At 48.9% G+C, this 18,260-nt stretch overlaps 2 protein-coding genes across 3 annotated transcripts; one reads left to right on the top strand and one right to left on the bottom strand.

The window, feature by feature from the left end:
* Window positions 1-8,289: 8,289 nt before the first annotated feature.
* LOC123447650 (probable zinc metalloprotease EGY3, chloroplastic) lies at window positions 8,290-11,010 on the top strand. 2 transcript variants are annotated; one of them, XM_045124269.1, is made up of 4 exons: window positions 8,290-9,307; window positions 9,431-9,853; window positions 9,941-10,179; window positions 10,277-11,010. In XM_045124269.1, exons 1-4 carry the CDS (start codon window positions 8,732-8,734, stop codon window positions 10,785-10,787), a joined length of 1,749 nt encoding a protein of 582 aa, XP_044980204.1. In that variant the 5' UTR covers window positions 8,290-8,731; the 3' UTR covers window positions 10,788-11,010. The 2 variants fall into 2 exon arrangements, with proteins under 2 accessions (XP_044980204.1, XP_044980203.1); XM_045124268.1 differs by having other exon boundaries at window positions 9,431-10,179.
* Window positions 11,011-11,029: 19 nt separating this feature from the next.
* LOC123447651 lies at window positions 11,030-14,489 on the bottom strand. Its single transcript, XM_045124270.1, has 5 exons — window positions 14,075-14,489; window positions 13,861-13,988; window positions 13,650-13,762; window positions 12,021-12,206; window positions 11,030-11,308 (listed from the first exon to the last, which is right to left on the bottom strand). The coding sequence occupies exons 1-5, from the start codon at window positions 14,413-14,415 to the stop codon at window positions 11,279-11,281; spliced, it is 798 nt and encodes a 265-aa protein (XP_044980205.1). The 5' UTR covers window positions 14,416-14,489; the 3' UTR covers window positions 11,030-11,278.
* Between the last annotated feature and the right edge of the window lie 3,771 nt (window positions 14,490-18,260).

An 18,260-nucleotide genomic window follows, 5' to 3' on the forward strand; every position in this document is an offset into this window, starting at 1 on the left:
CCTTTTCTTATGCACATGATCGCAGTGTCATTGAGATGCTTGTCATAAGTTTCTCTGGGAGTGAGGCACCTTGGATCTACAGGATTTTACCCATGCTCGAGGATGTCCAACATCTCATCATTGGCGTACCTAAGATGATCCTGCATACCAACTCTCCACAAAGCAAAATCGGAATTGTCATCAAGCAAGGGAGGTTTTTCCTCCAGGATTGTACTTAGGTTTCTCAATTTGAGATCTAGCATAAAGCCACGGAACACTGGTTTGGTTCCTTTCTGGAGGTTGTTGGCCAAATGAAGTACCGTGCACATGTGGCCCAGAAGCCCTCGGGGACGTGGTTGTCCCCGTGGTTAGTGATGCCAGTCTCATTTGGACCATGGCCTCAAGAGAAGCATCATGCTCCTCCTTTTGCTTGGCAAGGGCCCGTTCCAGGTCCTCAGAGGTGAAAGACTTGACTTCCGTGGAAGTCCCGTCCCTCTGCACTCGAGCTACCGTAGCTGGAACCCCGTCCATCTCGCTCTAGGGCGGTTAAGCCACAAGAATAGAGCACGAGGCTCTGATACCAATTGAAAAGGATCGAGATGGACCTAGAGGGGGGTGAATAGGTACAATTCCAAATTTTAATAATTACTTAGCAATTTTAGGCAAAAGTGCAGAATATGAGTGTAGGCCTAATAATTGCTATGACAAGGAGTAAGCTATTTAGAGTGAAGTAAGACAAGCGGTAAACAATAATCAAATACAAGTACGTAATAAGGATTAACACAAGTAGAGAGTTAGGGTTAGGAATAACCGAAACTCCAAGAGAGATAAGGATGTATCCCGATGTTCACTTCCTTGGAGGGAAGCTACGTCACCGTTAGAGGGGCGGATGTTACCACGAAGGCACACCAACGCCACGAAGGCTCACCCTATTCTCCCTTTGAGATAACTCCACGAAGGCGTTTCTCAACCACTAGTGGTAAGCCTTGAGGTGGCTTCCAAACCTTCACAAACTTTCTGGGGGAAATCACAATGGTTTGATTCCTCTCCGAAGACTCCTACCGCCTAGGAGTCTCCAACCTCCAAGAGTAACAAGATCACGGGGATTGCTCAAAACTTGCTCAAATCACAAATCACTTTGGTGGGAAGGAGGAGAGGGAGACGATCTATCTTTTGATTGGAACAACACTCAAAGGGACTCACAAATGCTCTTGGGATCTAAGATTTGGTGTAGACAAGAGTGAGTGAGAAGAAAGGTGTTCTTGGATGTATTCTAGCTGTGTTGAACACCCACTCACGAAGTGGGTGAGGGGTATATATAGTGGGGAGTGTAAAACAGCCGTTGGAGACACTTTAAGTCACACAGGGTCCGGACGTCCGGCAGTTCTCGGAAGTCCGGGCGTCCGCAAGGGGTCGGACGTCCGACAGGGGTCAGTCGTCCGAGGGCTGTAGCTATGACTGGAAACACTGTGAATCTGAACAGCGATCGGATGTCCGGAGAAGGCCGGAAATCCGAGTTATTCGACTCAACTTCTTCTGGTGGGAGGTTCCGGATTTCTGAAAGAGGACGGACGTCCGGCCCTCGGACGTCCGGAGGGAGCCGGCAATCCTAGGTATAGAGCTCATGTTCTTCTGGTGCAGTGCTCCGGATTTCCGAAGCTGGTCGGACGTCCGGCCCTCGGATGTCCGGAGGGAGCCGAAATTCCGAGTTATATGACTCAAATACTTCTGGTGGAGGGCTCCGGATTTCCGAAGCCTGCCGGTCGTCCGGCCCTCGGACGTCCGGAGGGAGCCGGAAGTCCGAGGCAATAGACCTGTTTTGAGATAGGAACAGAGTAGAGAATATGTGGTATTGGGTAGGATAGTGAAGATGTGGTATGAGCAAGTTCATCGCAAAACCTGTGATCCCCTCTTAATAGTGTGGGATCCCTATACTCAATAATAGTAAACTCAAAAGGATAGTCTACATCATCTCTTCTCAATCCCGAGCCTTCTTGAAATATAAATCTCGATCTGCTCAGACCACCTTTGGCACATAATTCTCAATCTACTAAAGTACTTGCCATCCTGAGATACACTCAACAAATAGGATTAGTTTCCTATGTATGTGTTGTCATTAACACCAAAAGTCGATTAGGGGCATAGCATGCACTTTCACCTAGGATTTACAAGAATCCTTGCCATGCTACAGATCGTGGTCTTCCTTATCTCTAAGTCGCCGTGCTTTCTAAGACTGGAAACCTCCTTGGCGGTTTATCCTCTGTATAGCTTCTGAACCGCCATCTGGCTCCTGGGCCCCTCGGGCCAAGGCTTGTTTTATCAAAGGATGAGTCGCCCCTTTAGTGACTCGGCCCAGCTAGGGCAGGTTACACGACAGGTAATATCCCCAACACAGCTCCTAGGTTGGTACACTTTGATACCAACTTGTACACGAGGGCCTCGACAGGGATAGAAGTGCATCTCGTCGTTTCGCAAGAATGGATATCGTTACAAGTACATGTACTGAAGAGAAGAGTATATGGAATTGGTTTACACTCGCCACAAGATACATCAGAGTCACATCAGTACAATACATAAATATCATGAAGAAGAGCAGGGTTCGACTACGAACGAAAACAAACGAGAAAACAACGACGTCCATCCTTACTATCCCAGGTTGCCGGCCTGGAACCCATCCTAGATCGATGAAGAAGAAGAAGAAGAAACTCCAAAGCACAATCATCGCGCTCATGTCTTAACATCCTTTACTTGTACCTGCAGCTGGTGTTGTAGTAATTTGTGAGCCACAGGGGACTCAGCGATCTGATTTCCAAAGGTATGAAGACTAGCAAAGCTTAATGGGTGAGGTATGGTTAAGTGGTGAGGCTGCAGCAAGTGACTAAGCAACATATGAGGTGGCTAACTTACGAGTACAAGAATAAGAGGGGGATGATCTACGCATCATGGACGTGAACTACTAATGATCAAATGAATGATCCTGATCACCTACTTACGTCAAACATAACCCCACCGTGTCCTCGATCGGAGAAGGAACTCACGAAAGAGACAGTCATGGCTACGCACTCCATTGGCATATTTTAATTAAATTAACTTCAAGTTTTCTAGAACCGCATATTAAATAAAGTTCCCACGTTGCCACATAACCGCGGGCATGGCTTTCCCAAAAGATTTAACCCTACAGGGGTGCTCCAACTAGTCCACCACAAACTACCACACGCTGCGACGGAATGACCTCGATCAGGGATAAACCGTGATCTCCTCGGATTCCTATTGGAAAACCTCAACCTCGAGTTAGCTTAAAGCATCCTCGGAATCCCTCGCACAAGACGCTCGATAAAGGTAAAACAAGTCCAGCAAGGCCGCCCGGCGTGTTGACGATCCCGATAGGAGCCGCGTATCTCATTCTCAGGACACGACGGATGAGCGACGCGTACAGTAACTGAAGTCCCGGGTTGCCCCACGTAGCCCGCGCAGTGCTCTAGTTTGGGACCAACACCATCAGCATTGGCCCCCCTGTATTATGTTGAATTACTCCTCGGGTAGCGCTAACTCCCTATGTTTTTCAATATTAACAGTATTATTATGTTGGGAAAATGTAGTACTAATGTTGGGCCTTGCCAGACGAGCTTTATCCTAAAACAAGAATCTAGGGGGTCCCCATAACAACCTCAAGCATGTTAGGAGCGCTCATTATGAAACATAACACCGGTAGCCAAAACTAAGGTGGCAAAGGAGGAACAAAACATAAGGCTAGAAGGCCGAGCCTTCCACCTTTTACCAAGTATATAGGTTCATTAAATTAAATAGCATTTATGGCGATATAACAAGGACCCATGTTATCACATGGAAGCAACTGCACCTGCAACTAGCAACGCTATCACATGGTTAAGCAAACGGTAACATAGCCAATCAGTGGTTTCCTAGGTTGTGAACATGCTGAAGGTTTTCATGGCAATGTTGAGAGGCTGATGTTTAACAGGTGGTAGGCAGCGAGACATAACGATAGAAACGATAAAACTACCATGGCAATGATAGTAATGGTATCTAGGGAAATGTTCATCTTGCGTGAGATCCCGCTTGGGAGAAGAACGACTCCGTGAAGCAGACGAACCGATGTAGTCGAACGGATCCTCACTTTCCAACACGCTTGCGGAACTCTATCGAGACGAAGGAAACCGGAAACAAGAATAAACACACGATATTCACCATGCGATGCACAACACCAATGATGCATGAGCGGTCACATTTATGCACGGTATGACACGCAATTCACTTCAATCACACACTACAAATTAAGTGAAGTTCAATATGCAACGAGTTGCATATTGACGAAACTCCACATACGGATTATTTAGTTCTATCCCGATTAGGTATACAGAAATATTAAATGTTGGTTAAACATGGCAAGAGATGAAGCGTAATTAAGCTACCTGTCTAGGCATTTTCAATGAGGTCGGAAACGACACATAGCATCTCCGAACTGACCCCATACGTTAATTTATAATTCTGTCCAGATATGAACTAACACGTTTTAATATTTCTTAAACAGAAAAATAAAGGGGTTCACGTAATTCTACGCGTCGTTCCAATCAATCTACACACAGAGAACATCTCCAACGGAGCTACGGTTCAAAAGATATTATCACCGCAAGATATGATGCCATGAATGCAATATGTATGCAAACGACAGCCACAACATTCCAAACCAAGAAGGCAGAAACATAATATAAAACTACACGAGATTCTAAGCAAGTTTCATATAGGACACGATCAAAACGGAGCAACGGTTCAACGACTACAAGCTAAACAAAAAATCACTACAATCTGCCCAAAACAGCAACATGGCATTTTCTACACCCCAAAACGACAAGCTACATAAATCTAAAATGCTCAAACAAGACATGAGACAGTAGTGGTCAAGATGCACAACAACACCCTACTAAATACAACTAGCATGGAAGCATGGGTCGCTAGGAAAAGAACTCACAAAATGGCATCTCACACACAGTTTCAGACTTAGTGAAAATGACACTGTTGACAGTGCAGTTTTCGATCTGAAGGCATATTGGCAGCAGCAAAACTATATGTTACAGGGCACCGAATGACATGAAAATTCACAACATGCTAGAGAATCTGAAGGACTACAAATAACTTCATTGCACGAACCTCAAAAGAGCTATAGATCACTAGCAAAACTCATGGCAAGACAGCAACAAAATATAACAGATTTCAGACTTAGAAATATTTCAGCATCTCCAAATCAGCACTATTTTCTAGCATGTTGGCAACAAGCACTCTTTTGTGTTCTACTCGAGATATAATCTACGCATGAACCTAGCTCATGATGCCACTATTGGAGAACGTCGCATGGGAAACAAAAAATTCCTACACACACGCAAGACCTATCCATGGTGATGATCATCTACGAGAGGGGAGATCAGATCCACATACCCTTGTAGATAGCTAAGCATAAGCATATATAACGCGGTTGATGTAGTGGAACATATTCGCGATCCAAATCGCAGTCTGTCCCGTGATCTCATCACGAACCGTCCTGCGATCCCATCACGATCCATCCAGATCTAGTGCGGAACGGATGACACCTCCGCGTTCAGCACATGTACAGCTCGATGATGATCACCGACTTCTTGATCCAGCAAGAGGGGCGTAGAGGTAGATGAGTTCTCCAGCATGACGGCGTGGTGGTGGTGGTGGTGGTGAACTAATCCAGCAGGGCTTCGCCTAAGCACCGTTGAACTAGACTAGAGGAAGAACTACGATCTAGAGGAAGAGGGAGCACGTGGCTGATTTCTGTGTCCAAAAACTCTCAATACCTCTAGTATATATAGGAGTAGGGAGGAAGGAGGCTGTGCCCTAGGGCTGCCCCTTTGCTTGGCCGCAAGGAGGATAGCAGGAGTCGTCCTCCAATTCTAGTAGGATTAGGACTCCTCCTTCCCACTTGGAAACTCTTTCTACCTTTTGGCTTTTTGCCTTATCCCTCCACTCCAGCCGCATGGGCCCTTAGGGGAGGCTTCCGCCAGCCCACCAGGGGCTGGTCTGCCTCCTCTCACAATCCATGAAGCCATTGGGTCGTCACACCCCTCCCGGTGGTCCCTCGGTACCCTCCCGACACTCCCGGTACACTACCGATGAGTCCGAAACTTTTCGGAGCCCAAAACAGGACTTCCTATATATCAATCTTTACCTCCGGACCAATCTGGAGCTCCTCGTGACATCCAAGATCTCATCCAGGACTCTGAACAACCTGCGGTCACCAACACCTATAACTCAACTATACTGAAACGTCACCGAACCTTAAGTGTGCAGACCCTGTGGGTTCGAGAACTACGTAGACATGACCTGAGACACTCTCCGGTCAATAACCAATAGAGGGATCTAGACGTCCATATTGGCTCCTACATATTCTACGAAGATCTTTATCGGTTGAATCTCTATGTCAAGGATTCAGTTAATCTCGTATGATGTTCCTTTTGTCCTTCAGTATGTTACATGCCCGAGATTCGATCGTCGATATCTCTATACCTAGTTATATCTCGTTACCGGCAAGTCTCTTTACTCGTTCCGTAATACAAGATCCCGTGACTAATTCTTTAGTCACATTGCTTGCAATGCTTATTGTGATGTTGTATTGCCGAATGGGCCCTCAGATACCTCTCCGTCATACGAAGTGACAAATCCCAGTCTTGATTCACATCAACCCAACAGACACCTTCGGAGATACCTGTAGAGCACCTTTATAGTCACCCAGTTACGTTGCGACGTTTAATACACACAAGGTATTCCTCCGGTGTCCGGGAGTTGCATGATCTCATGGTCATAGGAACAGATACATTGACATGCAGAAAACAGTAGCAATAAACTGACACGATGATATGCTACGTTCATACTTGGGTCTTGTCCATCACATCATTTTCCTAATGATGTGATCCCGTTATCAAGTGACAACACTTGTCTATGGTCAGGAAACCTTGACCATATTTGATCAACGACCTGGTCAACTAGAGGCTCACTAGGGACAGCGTGTTGTCTATGTATCCACACATGTATTTGAGTTTCCAATCAATAAAGTTCTAGCATGGATAATAAACGATTATCATGAACATGGAAATATAATAATAACTAATTTATTATTGCCTCTAGGGCATATTTCCAACACGGCGAGCATCACCGGCGTGGTTTCCATCGCATCGGTAAAATGAACTAGGTCATGCCCGCCAAACGGCACACCTTGCTACTCCCTCATCGTCGGGGATGAGTAAACCGACCCCGAGATCAACGTCGAGAAGCATATGAGGGAGGATTCGGGGGCGGGGGAGGAGGCAGATACGCTCCAGGGGATCGCCAACGCCCTACCTATGCACGGTGACTTCGCCACGGACGATGCTCCAGTTGCTTGAGCACCAGCGACGGCCACGAAGACCGGTTGCTCGTCCGCCGCCGTCACCCCTTCTCCTTTGCTCCGCCTCCGCCTAGAAACTATCAGATGAATGTGGATGGGGAAAGAAGCTATGAATGTTGTCTGAAATGCACGACGCGGGAGTGGGGAAACCATCAGGGGAGGAAGTGGAAGAGGAGAAGTGTGCGGCATGCGGGCGCAAATAGTAGAACCACCACACGCCGGCTTGGCAAATGTAAGCAATCCGAGAGAGAAACAGACGTGCGCGCAAAGTGGTTAAACATCCACACACCAACCGAGTCCTACGTGGCAAAAAAAATAGACAAAAGTCGTCAAGATTCGTGCAACACCAATGAACGACAATCCATGCGTGTGAACGGGTTACAAAACCCCTAGAAGTGTGGGTGTTACCTTTTTCGTAAAAAAAACACAGGAGAAGAAGGGAAACGTTTCCCTTCGGCGCGCCGGCGTCACCGACGCGCCGGTCGCTCGCTGTCTCGCGCGGGCCATGCAGCATTTTTCGTGCGCGCGTGCTTCGCTGGTCAAGCCATGCAACATTTTTCCGCTCAGATTTGCAGCAACCACGTTTAATTTTGATGCAAATGTTTGTCATTTTGCTACATTTTGTCCATTCAAAAAGCTGCATCCACGGTTGGTTGCAACTCGAGTTCGTTGGATTTTTGCTACAACCGGTGTTCTGACTTTTGCTACAACCGTGTTAATTTTTGATACAACCGGCATCATTTTTTGCTGCAACCGTTCACTAAAAAAGTTGCATACACGTTCACATAGATATTTGCTACAACCGGCGTTTGACTTTTGCTATCACGCACCATCAACTTTGTATTTTTGCTACGATCACATAGATATTTTTTTGCTATAATTTTTTTTTTACGACCGTTGACGAAAATTGTTGCATCATGCCGAAATTTTGTTGCATCGGAGAAAAAATGTTGCATGAAGATCTACGGTCGAAAGTTTGAGCCGGCGGAGAGCACTGGCCGGAGAAGAAAGGGGACGACTTCGCTCTGGTCCCGCGTAACGCCGCCAAGTGTACATCTCTCCTGACAAACTGGATAAGCCGGCGGGCTTCACCTCCTTCGTCGCCACCCGCCACTACTCGATCACCTCATCAGCTACTCCGGCCGTCGCATTCTTCACGACTCCTCCCGGCGCATTCTCCAACCTTCTAGAACGCTCACCTTCCTCCTCCTTCCGAACCATTTTAAGCTCCCCCATGAGCTCCAAAGATCTCCACACCAAAATCAAAGCACCAGATCGAACAGGCAGCAGGCACCATAAACCACGCTCCACAGCTCGCCGTCGCCGGCAGTAATGGCTTCCACTTCTCTCGTTGCATCTATCGTCTGTAGCAGCAGCGGCAGCAGCAGCACTGGCAGGAGCGCGGCCTTGCCAAGAAGCTTCTGCAGAAACCATCACAGGCTTTCTCTCAGGCCTCTCAGGAGCAGCTCCATCGTCAGGTGCTCGCTGCAGAAGCAAGATCAGGCGAAGGAGAACCGGCCGGTCTCCTCCATTGCCGTTGCTCCGGACGAGCAAAAGGTCGAGGAGTCGAAGAAGGCGTCGTCGCATCATGCCGGAGGAGGAGGGGGAGGAGATCATCCGGAAGGAGGTGATGGCGAGGACAGCGAGAAGAAGAGCAGGGATGAGCAGCAAGAGGTGGACTGGAGGTCGGACGAGGAGTTCAAGAAGTTCATGGGCAACCCGTCCATCGAGGCCGCCATCAAGCTCGAGAAGAAGCGCGCCGACCGGAAGCTCCGGGAGCTCGACCGCGAGCCCGACGCCAGCCCGATCTCCGGCCTGCTCCGTGGGTTCATCAAGGGCACGCTGGAACGGGAGAAGCAGAGGCTGGAGGAGGCCGAGCAGACCTTCAAGGCGCTCGACCTCAACAAGGTAATCCCATTTATAAACCTGATCATCACTCGTTCTGCTAGTAGTTGGAATTCTCAGTTCGGTCTTAGGAAATTCACGAAGTTTTATTGACATCCCATCCGCGCGCTCGAATTAATGGTGCAGCTCAAGAGCTGTTTCGGGTACGACACGTTCTTCGCGGTGGACGTGCGGCGGTTCGGCGACGGCGGCATCTTCATCGGCAACCTGAGGAAGCCCATCGAGGAGGTGAGGTCGAAGCTGGAGAAGAAGATCGCCGAGACGGCCGGGACGGAGGTCACGCTCTGGTTCATGGAGGAGAGGAACGAGGACATCACCAAGCAGGTTTGCATGGTGCAGCCGAAAGCAGAGATCGAGCTGCAGCTCGAGATGACCAAGCTGAGCACGCCGTGGGGCTACCTGAGCGCCGTGGCGCTGGCCGTCACGACCTTCGGGACCATAGCTCTCATGAGCGGCTTCTTCCTCAAGCCCGGCGCCTCCTTCGACGACTACGTCTCCGACGTCCTCCCCCTCTTCGGAGGCTTCCTCTCCATCCTCGGCGTATCCGAGGTACCACATCTATGCACTCGCCGGCACGTGCTGCTGATGAAACGTTGTTTTTTGCTGATGATCCTGGGAATGGCAATTTCATGGCAGATTGCGACGAGGTTGACGGCGGCGAGGTACGGCGTGAAGCTGAGCCCGTCGTTCCTGGTGCCGTCCAACTGGACGGGGTGCCTGGGCGTGATGAACAACTACGAGTCGCTGCTGCCGAACAAGAAGGCGCTGTTCGACATCCCCGTCGCCCGCACGGCCAGCGCGTACCTGACGTCGGTGGCGCTGGCCGTGTCGGCCTTCATCGCCGACGGCAGCTTCAACGGCGGCGAGAACGCCCTGTAAGCACCAGCACAACCATACATACATTGATACACACATCGATCCCGCCATTGCTAACCCCAACCAGAGCTCTGATCGACGACGTTCTCGTGGCAGGTTCATCCGGCCGGAGTTCTTCTACAACAACCCACTGCTGTCGTTCGTGCAGCAGGTAATCGGGCCGTACACCGACGAGCTGGGCAACGTGCTGCCCAACGCGGTGGAGGGCGTGGGCGTGCCGGTGGACCCGCTGGCGTTCGCGGGGCTGCTGGGGATCGTGGTCACGTCGCTGAACCTGCTGCCGATCGGGCGGCTGGAGGGCGGCCGGGTCGCGCAGGCGCTCTTCGGCCGGCGCACGGCGGCGCTGCTGTCGTTCGGCACGTCGCTGCTGCTGGGGGCGGGCGCCGTCGGCGGCAGCGTGCTGTGCCTGGCGTGGGGGCTCTTCGCCACCTTCATCCGCGGCGGCGAGGAGATCCCGGCGCAGGACGAGATCACGCCGCTGGGGAGCGAGCGCTACGCGTGGGGCTTCGTGCTCGCCGTCGTCTGCCTCCTCACGCTCTTCCCCAACGGCGGCGGCACCTACTCCAGCTCCTTCCTCGGCGAGCCCTTCTTCAGGGGCGGCATCTAGACCTGCTCGTGTGAGATCCTAGTAGCGTAGAAGTAGTAGTGATCACATCAGGCCTTCTGCGTCTCCACCAACTAACCAGTATTTGCACTCTGATAAAATGTTTTCCGTTCATGATATAGGGAGATAAAATGTACCGTTACTCTGAAGCCACAGCATTTGTTCTCTCTTTCTTAGTGAGGCAATTGCATCTGGAAACATGAAGCAACAAGTGTTTGTGCGTGAAGTAGGAAGAGACAAAAAAATCAGGATCAAGAGGCACAGTTTATTCACTGGTATTAGAATGATTGGGTCAGGCTGCACACAGTAATTACAAGTGATTATCAGCTACATCTTAATAATATTAGAATGTGTGGCATTGCCTCTGCGATCTTGCCAAACAGTTTCTCCATATGCTCCGACTATGTTCTATTCCATGTTGGGCTCTTGGCCTTCAAAATTGTACTTACACAAGGTTGGTTGGTGGTAATTCTTGCCTTCTTGAGCTTCAGATCTCACCACCTCCGCACCAGCGATGTGAGCAACTGCAATGATAAGGCAGTTAGTTAGCATAAGTTAAAACCAAACATTGTCAATTTGTCAGCGTTTGAAAGAAAACAATTTGTAGTAGGAACGAAGATGACTTTTGACAGGAACCAAGAAGCACAAAGCCTTTGCATAGAGCAGAGGTTTCAACTAAAACATAAGTGATACAGTTCAATTTTCATCACTGAATTTATTTTGAGAGCTTGACGACCTTGTTACAAAGATGAGCTTCTCCATACATGATAAGTTAAGTCAGAATAATTTGAGGGAAGTAGTTAAATGGGGGAAAACATGCCAAATTATACTGAAAGGTCACAACACAACTTCCCGTATGAAATCATGAAAGGCCATGTTGGTAACACAAAACTTTCAACTAATGTATATACTTCGATAGAACTGCAACAATATTTTACATGGTAGAGTAACTGATAATATAGGTATCACTTGGTTGTTTGCAATCATCAGAGATAAAGACGTAACCTCAGAAAGGATACTATCATTCTTTGGATAAACTAGCTGCAATTAATTGAAAAAAAAAAGTGTGAACAGAAAATGAAGCATATGCCTGGTCATGTTTATTAATAGGCTAATCATATGTACTGAGATACATTTAAGAGAAGTTTTTGAGTTAAAATGGCCTTCCATGCAAACATCGGCATGAAATGAACAATGATGTGGTAAACTGATAAGGGTTTCAAAAAAAAATCTAACCTCAAAAAGCTCAAAGGGATTTCCCTTTTTGTAGACATCATCCTTCTTGCTCTGTCCAGCGGAAAGAACTTGGGAAGCCAGAGCACGCCATGCAGTCAACAAGACCCCGGTACTTCCCATGGCCACCAAGATGAAAGGAACTTGTGGAATATGACCAGAGCTAACTGAACGAATGGCAATTCCTAACTGAAAGGAGAGAGTAAATCAAAGTCAGTACCAGACATTAAACACCAGTACACATTAACATCAGATATTTCTATGCTGCCGGAGGCATCAAACAAACAAGAGTGTGGACAATCACATGGTGAGAAACATGACTATGAACATGCTTTCGAGAGTTCAGAACACACAAAGATGCAAATGCAGTCTTATGCAAGTTAACGTGGCTCTCCAGCTTCAGAAGCTATGACCAAGTTGAATTATGTTTGTGTGAGATTTCCTAGAACTACAGATTTTGTTCAACACTCCATGGAACAAACACCCTACTAGCATATCCTACATTTTGAGCAAAAAAATTGAATAGATATCTAAAATATTATAAAGTTATCCAAACTATTACTATTAGCAGGCTTAACACAACAGCATGGATGTCCAAAACCACAGATACTCGAACCTCAATGGTGTTATTGATGCTTGTTTATTTAGTTATAGTCTCACAAATACAAGACTTCTCGTATTGTGGTTGAAATTTACCATCCGATAAAACATATTGGAATAAACATAAATAGCAGGACCATAAGGTTTTGACTTTTGACTAGCTTCTTTTTCTACATCACTATCACTCTATCAGGCAGGATGTGGCAGTATATCCTAGCAAAGGCATACAATCTATTTACAAAATTTGGACACATTACTTGGTCGATAGAACCATAGAGATGATTCTTAATTTGCTTAGTAAGGCGATGTATTTGTCTATTCGGTAATGCCAATAAATTTTTTTATCAAGCAAAGCATCTTCATTGGGCTCCTAGAAGGTAGTGAAATGTGTGGCAAGCTTATTTGACCACATGTACTTCATGAGGTCGACGATAGGGAAATCTTTAGGTTATTATAAGAAAAATTACATGCTATTTTTTGCTTGTGCCCTTTCTCCAAGATGAATCCGTCCTCTTCAACTTTTCCCATATAATTAAAGCATATACTATGTTTAAACTGTCTCCCTAACTTGTTCTCAAAAGCTACGGAACAAAAACAGTACCCTATCTTTGTCGTCAAGGGATGGTTTTCGACTATCACTTTCAGCAGATGGAATGAACAAAACAGGCGCCAGATTACCTTAATAAATATTGTCGTATGCATAAATGGATGTATGATAAAGGTAGGTTACAATGTATCACACACAATGAACTATGGAGATTCTCCCATAGAGCACATGTTCAGTAGAATGGACATGGATAGCTTGATGGAACAGCGCACAAATAGGCAACAGGACAACAGTTAATTGTCTGTTAAGTTAATGGTTGTATGATGTGCAATGTTCATAAATTCACAACCTACAAATACACATAACGAAATCAACATCTATGTTATTCTCGGCAAACTAGTAATAGAAATAAGTGGATTTATGTATGTCCCAACTACAGGTATAGTTTGGGTTTTGAGTGGAAGTGCTAACAGGAGACAAATTACCGGTATCCCAACAGCCCATGATTTGGCCGCAACAGTTACAGCCTTCCCGACACCATTGCTTCCATTGGCATCATCACCAAACCCGCCGAGGAGGTAGGCGCTAAGCAACCAACCTGCAGAAGACCCTGGTTCCGTTAGCAACCCCTTCGTCCAACAGAAGAACATCATCGTCAGAGGAAAATATCAGAAGAGGCGGACACGTTTCTCTGACCAGCAATGAACGGGTCGGCCGTCTTGAACGTCTCGGCGTCAAGCACGGGCAGGCCATGGCTGAGCCTCCCGATCGCGGAGAAGACCAGGAGGCAAAGCAGATCCCCTCCGGCCAGAAGCCCTATCTTCCTGCGAACGCAAGGGATCAGCGAGCGGAATCGAAGGCAGGCATTAAATACAAACGGGGAATGGCGCGTCGGGGATGAGGGTGTTACGCGTAGGAGACGAGCTTGGACTGGGCGTCGGCCTGGCCGGGCCTCTCGACCTGGATGACGCCCTCGAGGGGCACGCGGTCGTCGCTGACGCCGAGGAGGACGGGGTCCTCGGCGGGGGCGGGGGAGCCGGAGGGGCCCTCGCCCGCGGCCGCGCGGGCGGGAGGCGAGGCAGAGGCGCGGCGGGGCGCGTCGGCGGCGCCGGAGAGCGCGAGGCGGCGGCGCGCGACGCGGGGGCCCGCGAAGAGAGGGTAGGGGCTGGCGCCCCGGCGGCTGGCGAGCGTCTTGGAGGGCAGCCGCCGCGCGGAGAGGGAGCCGTTGGCGGCCTGGCTGACCAGCAGCATCGGGGCGGCGGTGGCGCCGGTGGCGGGTGGGAAGGGGAGGGGGGGAGGAAGGTGAGCTGGGTTTGAACGGGGAATGGATGGGTTTCCTCCCGGGTTTGGGTGGCCTAAATTTCGCCTCTCCGGCGCGCCGGTGGGCCCGGGCCGATCGTTGGCTCGGCCTCGGCTGCGGGCGGTCACGGCTCACGAGAGCGTCGTGTGTCGTTTGCCGCCTCGCCCGCATGACAAACATGGGTCATCTCGTGTGCGTGGGTTTGACTAGGGATTTTAAAAACGTAGAGATATGAAAATGATTGGAATGTGAATGTGTTATGTCCATTTAAATTTTATGCATGATTTGAGTTGCTTGATCGAATCAAGAGAAAAACAAAAGGGTTTTTTAAGTGATTTGTGTCACTGAGCGGATGCTAGATTTCCTATGAGACTAGTACCTTTGTACTGTTTTATTGGTTCCCTTAGTATTTTCGTCAAATTTTAATCATAAATTTAATTAACAAAATATAAATGCATGTCACAAAAATTAGTATCATTGAAAACCATGTTTAAATACGAATTCAGTGGTATGATTTCTCATGACATGTATTAATATTTTGTCAGTTAAATCTATGATCAAATTTTAACACACAGCGTGTTGTCGCTGGAATGGGCTGGATTACATTTTCATCATACAAGATTATATAAACATGAATATTTGAATGGATAATATAATATACATATGCTTGATCACGTCATATGTGCACTCAGTTAGCAGTAAGGGGTTTGAAAAAAGAAACGCAAAAGTTTGCGAGAAAAGATAATTGGGTACAACGATCACATGCATCGACACATGCATACAATTAATTTCTAAGGCTTATTGGGTGATGAGGTGGCATAATTGCGTATAAAATAGTTAGTGTGGGCTAGCTATTTAGATATAGAAGATATTAGCCTAAATTATTGTTTAGGAAAAAAATCTACATGATTCAGTTCAATCCAATGACTTGTGTAGAGAAATTTCTAAGGACTCTAGTTCTCCAAAAATCCTTTGAACCAAATAGGCCCATGATTTGCATATATACAAACTTTCCCTCTCTTCTAGAGTATCGAATTGCAATGCTTAGAGCATCTCTAGCAGACCCTGTATAATTGCGATCTACAAACGCGTTTTACATTTCGACGATCTGGGTTTTTGCGGGGAGAAATGTTGCGCTGGAGAACAGACCCCGTATAATCAAACTGCATAATTTGAAATAAAGCATTCGTGGATGAAATCGTAGACCACACTTTATTCAGAGTTCATACATAGTAGACGATCATACATACTATAGGGGGGATAGAGGTAAGCTATCCTATTGGAGTTCACCGGAGCCACTAGCTATCCTACTGCACTACACAAAACTAAGCTCATCGGAGTCAAGCTCGTGCGATAGTAGATGCGCAGCGCGCTCAGTCTTCGTCCTCGTCGGAGGAGAGCTCGACGTACATGCGCTCCTACGCAGTCGCTTTGCGGCGCCACTCATCCACCTTCTGGCTGAAGGCGAGGGCCGATGTGACACCTTGCTCCTACCTCCGGCGGCGTTGTTGGTCCTCTTCCTCCTCCCGTGCACTCCACGCAAGCAGCGCGGGCAGAAGGCTATCCGCCTCTGCGGGGGGGGGGGATCCTCCGGTCCGACGACGGCCCCGGCACATCGCTCCGGCACTGCCTCGGCCTCCGGCTCCTCAAGCTCCATCTTCACCGGCGGGAGCTCATCGAGCTCCCTCTTCACCAGGGGGGAGGGAGGAGGGCGAGCTCGACGCCTCGGAGGAGCTGTCGGCGATGAGGCAGCCCCGTAGGCGGGCATACTCCTCTGTCTCACGCGGAGGAGCGACGACGGTGTAGGGTCTGACGCAACGAGCCCTCTCAGGGTCGTCGTTCCTATGGCCGCCGGAGTTGGGCATCGAGGACGGTGGAATGGAGCGGCTACGCGGTGGAATGGAGGTGCGCGGCAGCGGATTGGAGGCGCCGGCGGTGAGGTGGGGGACTTTTCATGGCAGCGGAGGGATAGGGTTTCAACTCGCATCCAGCGGTGGAACCCGCAGATATAGAGGTTGAGCGCTCGCGTTTACGGCCACCGCAAAAGTTTTACGGGCCGGGCCTCGTTTACACTGTGTGATTTGGCAGAAAAAACAGCCCAAACCCGTATAGTCGCCGAAATTTTACAGTTTCAGCGATTATACGGGGTCTGCTAGAGATGCTCTTACAAATCTGCGTGTGATGGGTCCTCCTATTCTACAGCTCAACCGGAACATGAAATAGCAGGCTTGAGGAGTCAACAAAAAGGCTCTCCTGGTCGCTCCCACGAGCGGCCCGGGAGCCAACCCTAGTCGTCGCCAGCGAGCTTCCCGGCTGTCCTCTCCTTCCCTCGCCGCCGCCGGCGCGTTGCTGGGCAAAGCCCGCGCTGCTCATCGGCAATGGGTCCCTTCCCTCCTCCAACTTGGACGGGGGCGGCACGGGCTGTCCGCTCTGGCTGGAGCCCGACGTGGCGCTCGCGGGGGTGCGCGCATGGGTGTGGGCGGCTGCGTTCGGGGTGGCGCGGGTGGGCGCACGGGGGCGGGCGCGGCTCGGGTGCGTCGGGCTTCGACGCGGGGCGAGGCTTTCGTGCGCGGGGCTTCCGGTGGCGCAGATCTAGCACCTTGCGGGAGCTGGCGGTGGGGGAGGCTGCCCTCTTTGCACGGTGTTGCGGCTCCGGCGAGTAGGGGCCCGAGGCTGCGTCTCCGGCGAGTGGTGGTCGCGGTGGCGTCGCCGGCAGGATCTAGGGTTGTGCCCCAGTGGCTCCTGTCCGGCAAGTGAGGTTGGGGTGGTGCCCCTTCCCATGTCTTTGGACCCTTCGTCTCTGCATGGGTCCGCTTCTTGCTGACTCATGGGGATGTTGCGACGTTGTGTGGAGGTGGTGTCAGATCCGGTTGCTTTTTGGTCGGTTCCGGCTCGTCTGCGGTTGCTAGTGACATGGGTTGGTGGTGGTGCGACGATGGTTGGCGGTGGCTCTCGCATGCTGTCGGCGCAACGGCTTCACGGGAGGTGTGCGGGCTAGCGGAGGTGCGGCACGTGGGGGTGTGTGTTGGGCGATGCTCCGGGCGAAAGCTTGCTGGTCGGCGGCGGCGGTGTCTGTGGACGTCCTTTTACCTCCTTGAAGGCGCCGCCATGGAGTCCATCACGGCGAAAGTTATATTTCGTTTGGACACCGTTTGATATTCCTATCTGAAAAAGGTCAAAAACAAGAAAAAAACAGGAACTGGCACTCGGCTCTAGGTCAATAGGTTAGTCCCAAAAATAGTATAAAATAGCATATTCATGCATATAAAACATCCAAAGTTGATAATATAGTAGCATGGAACGATCAAAAATTATAGATACGTTGGAGACGTATCAAGCATCCCCAAGCTTAATTCCTGCTTGTCCTCGAGTAGGTAAATGATAAAAACAGAATTTTTGATGTGGAATGCTACCTAACATATATTGTGGCATGAATATTCAGATCCATATGATTCAAGACAAAGAGTTTAATATTGACATGAAAACAATAATACGTAAAGCATATTAGCAAAGTAATCATGAACTTTCGAAATAACATGGCCAAAGAAAGTTATCCCTACAATATCATATAGTCTGGCTATGCTCCATCTTCCTCACACAACGTATTTAAATCATGCACAACCCCGGTTTTAGTCAAGCAATTGTTTTCACACTTTTACTTTCTCAACCTTTTCAACTCTCACGCAATACATGAGCGTGAGCCATGGATATAGCACTATAAGTGGAATAGAATATGGTGGAGGTTGTGAGGCAAAAAGGAGGAGATGGTCTCACATCATCTAGGAGTATCAACGGG

This window comes from Hordeum vulgare, chromosome 4H, assembly GCF_904849725.1.
Source record: "Hordeum vulgare subsp. vulgare chromosome 4H, MorexV3_pseudomolecules_assembly, whole genome shotgun sequence".
NCBI lineage: Eukaryota > Viridiplantae > Streptophyta > Magnoliopsida > Poales > Poaceae > Hordeum > Hordeum vulgare.

Bases quoted from the DNA above. Each gene is read 5' to 3' on its own strand.
- LOC123447650 (XM_045124268.1), top strand. From the start codon at position 8,732: ATGGCTTCCACTTCTCTCGTTGCATCTATCGTCTGTAGCAGCAGCGGC. The intron at 9,308-9,430 runs GTAATCCCATTT...TTAATGGTGCAG, and splicing joins AGGCGCTCGACCTCAACAAG to CTCAAGAGCTGTTTCGGGTA. The intron at 10,180-10,276 runs GTAAGCACCAGC...TTCTCGTGGCAG, and splicing joins AACGGCGGCGAGAACGCCCT to GTTCATCCGGCCGGAGTTCT.
- LOC123447651 (XM_045124270.1), bottom strand. From the start codon at position 14,415: ATGCTGCTGGTCAGCCAGGCCGCCAACGGCTCCCTCTCCGCGCGGCGG. The intron at 13,989-14,074 runs GTAACACCCTCA...TTGCGTTCGCAG, and splicing joins TCCAAGCTCGTCTCCTACGC to GAAGATAGGGCTTCTGGCCG. The intron at 13,763-13,860 runs GTCAGAGAAACG...GGTCTTCTGCAG, and splicing joins GGCCGACCCGTTCATTGCTG to GTTGGTTGCTTAGCGCCTAC.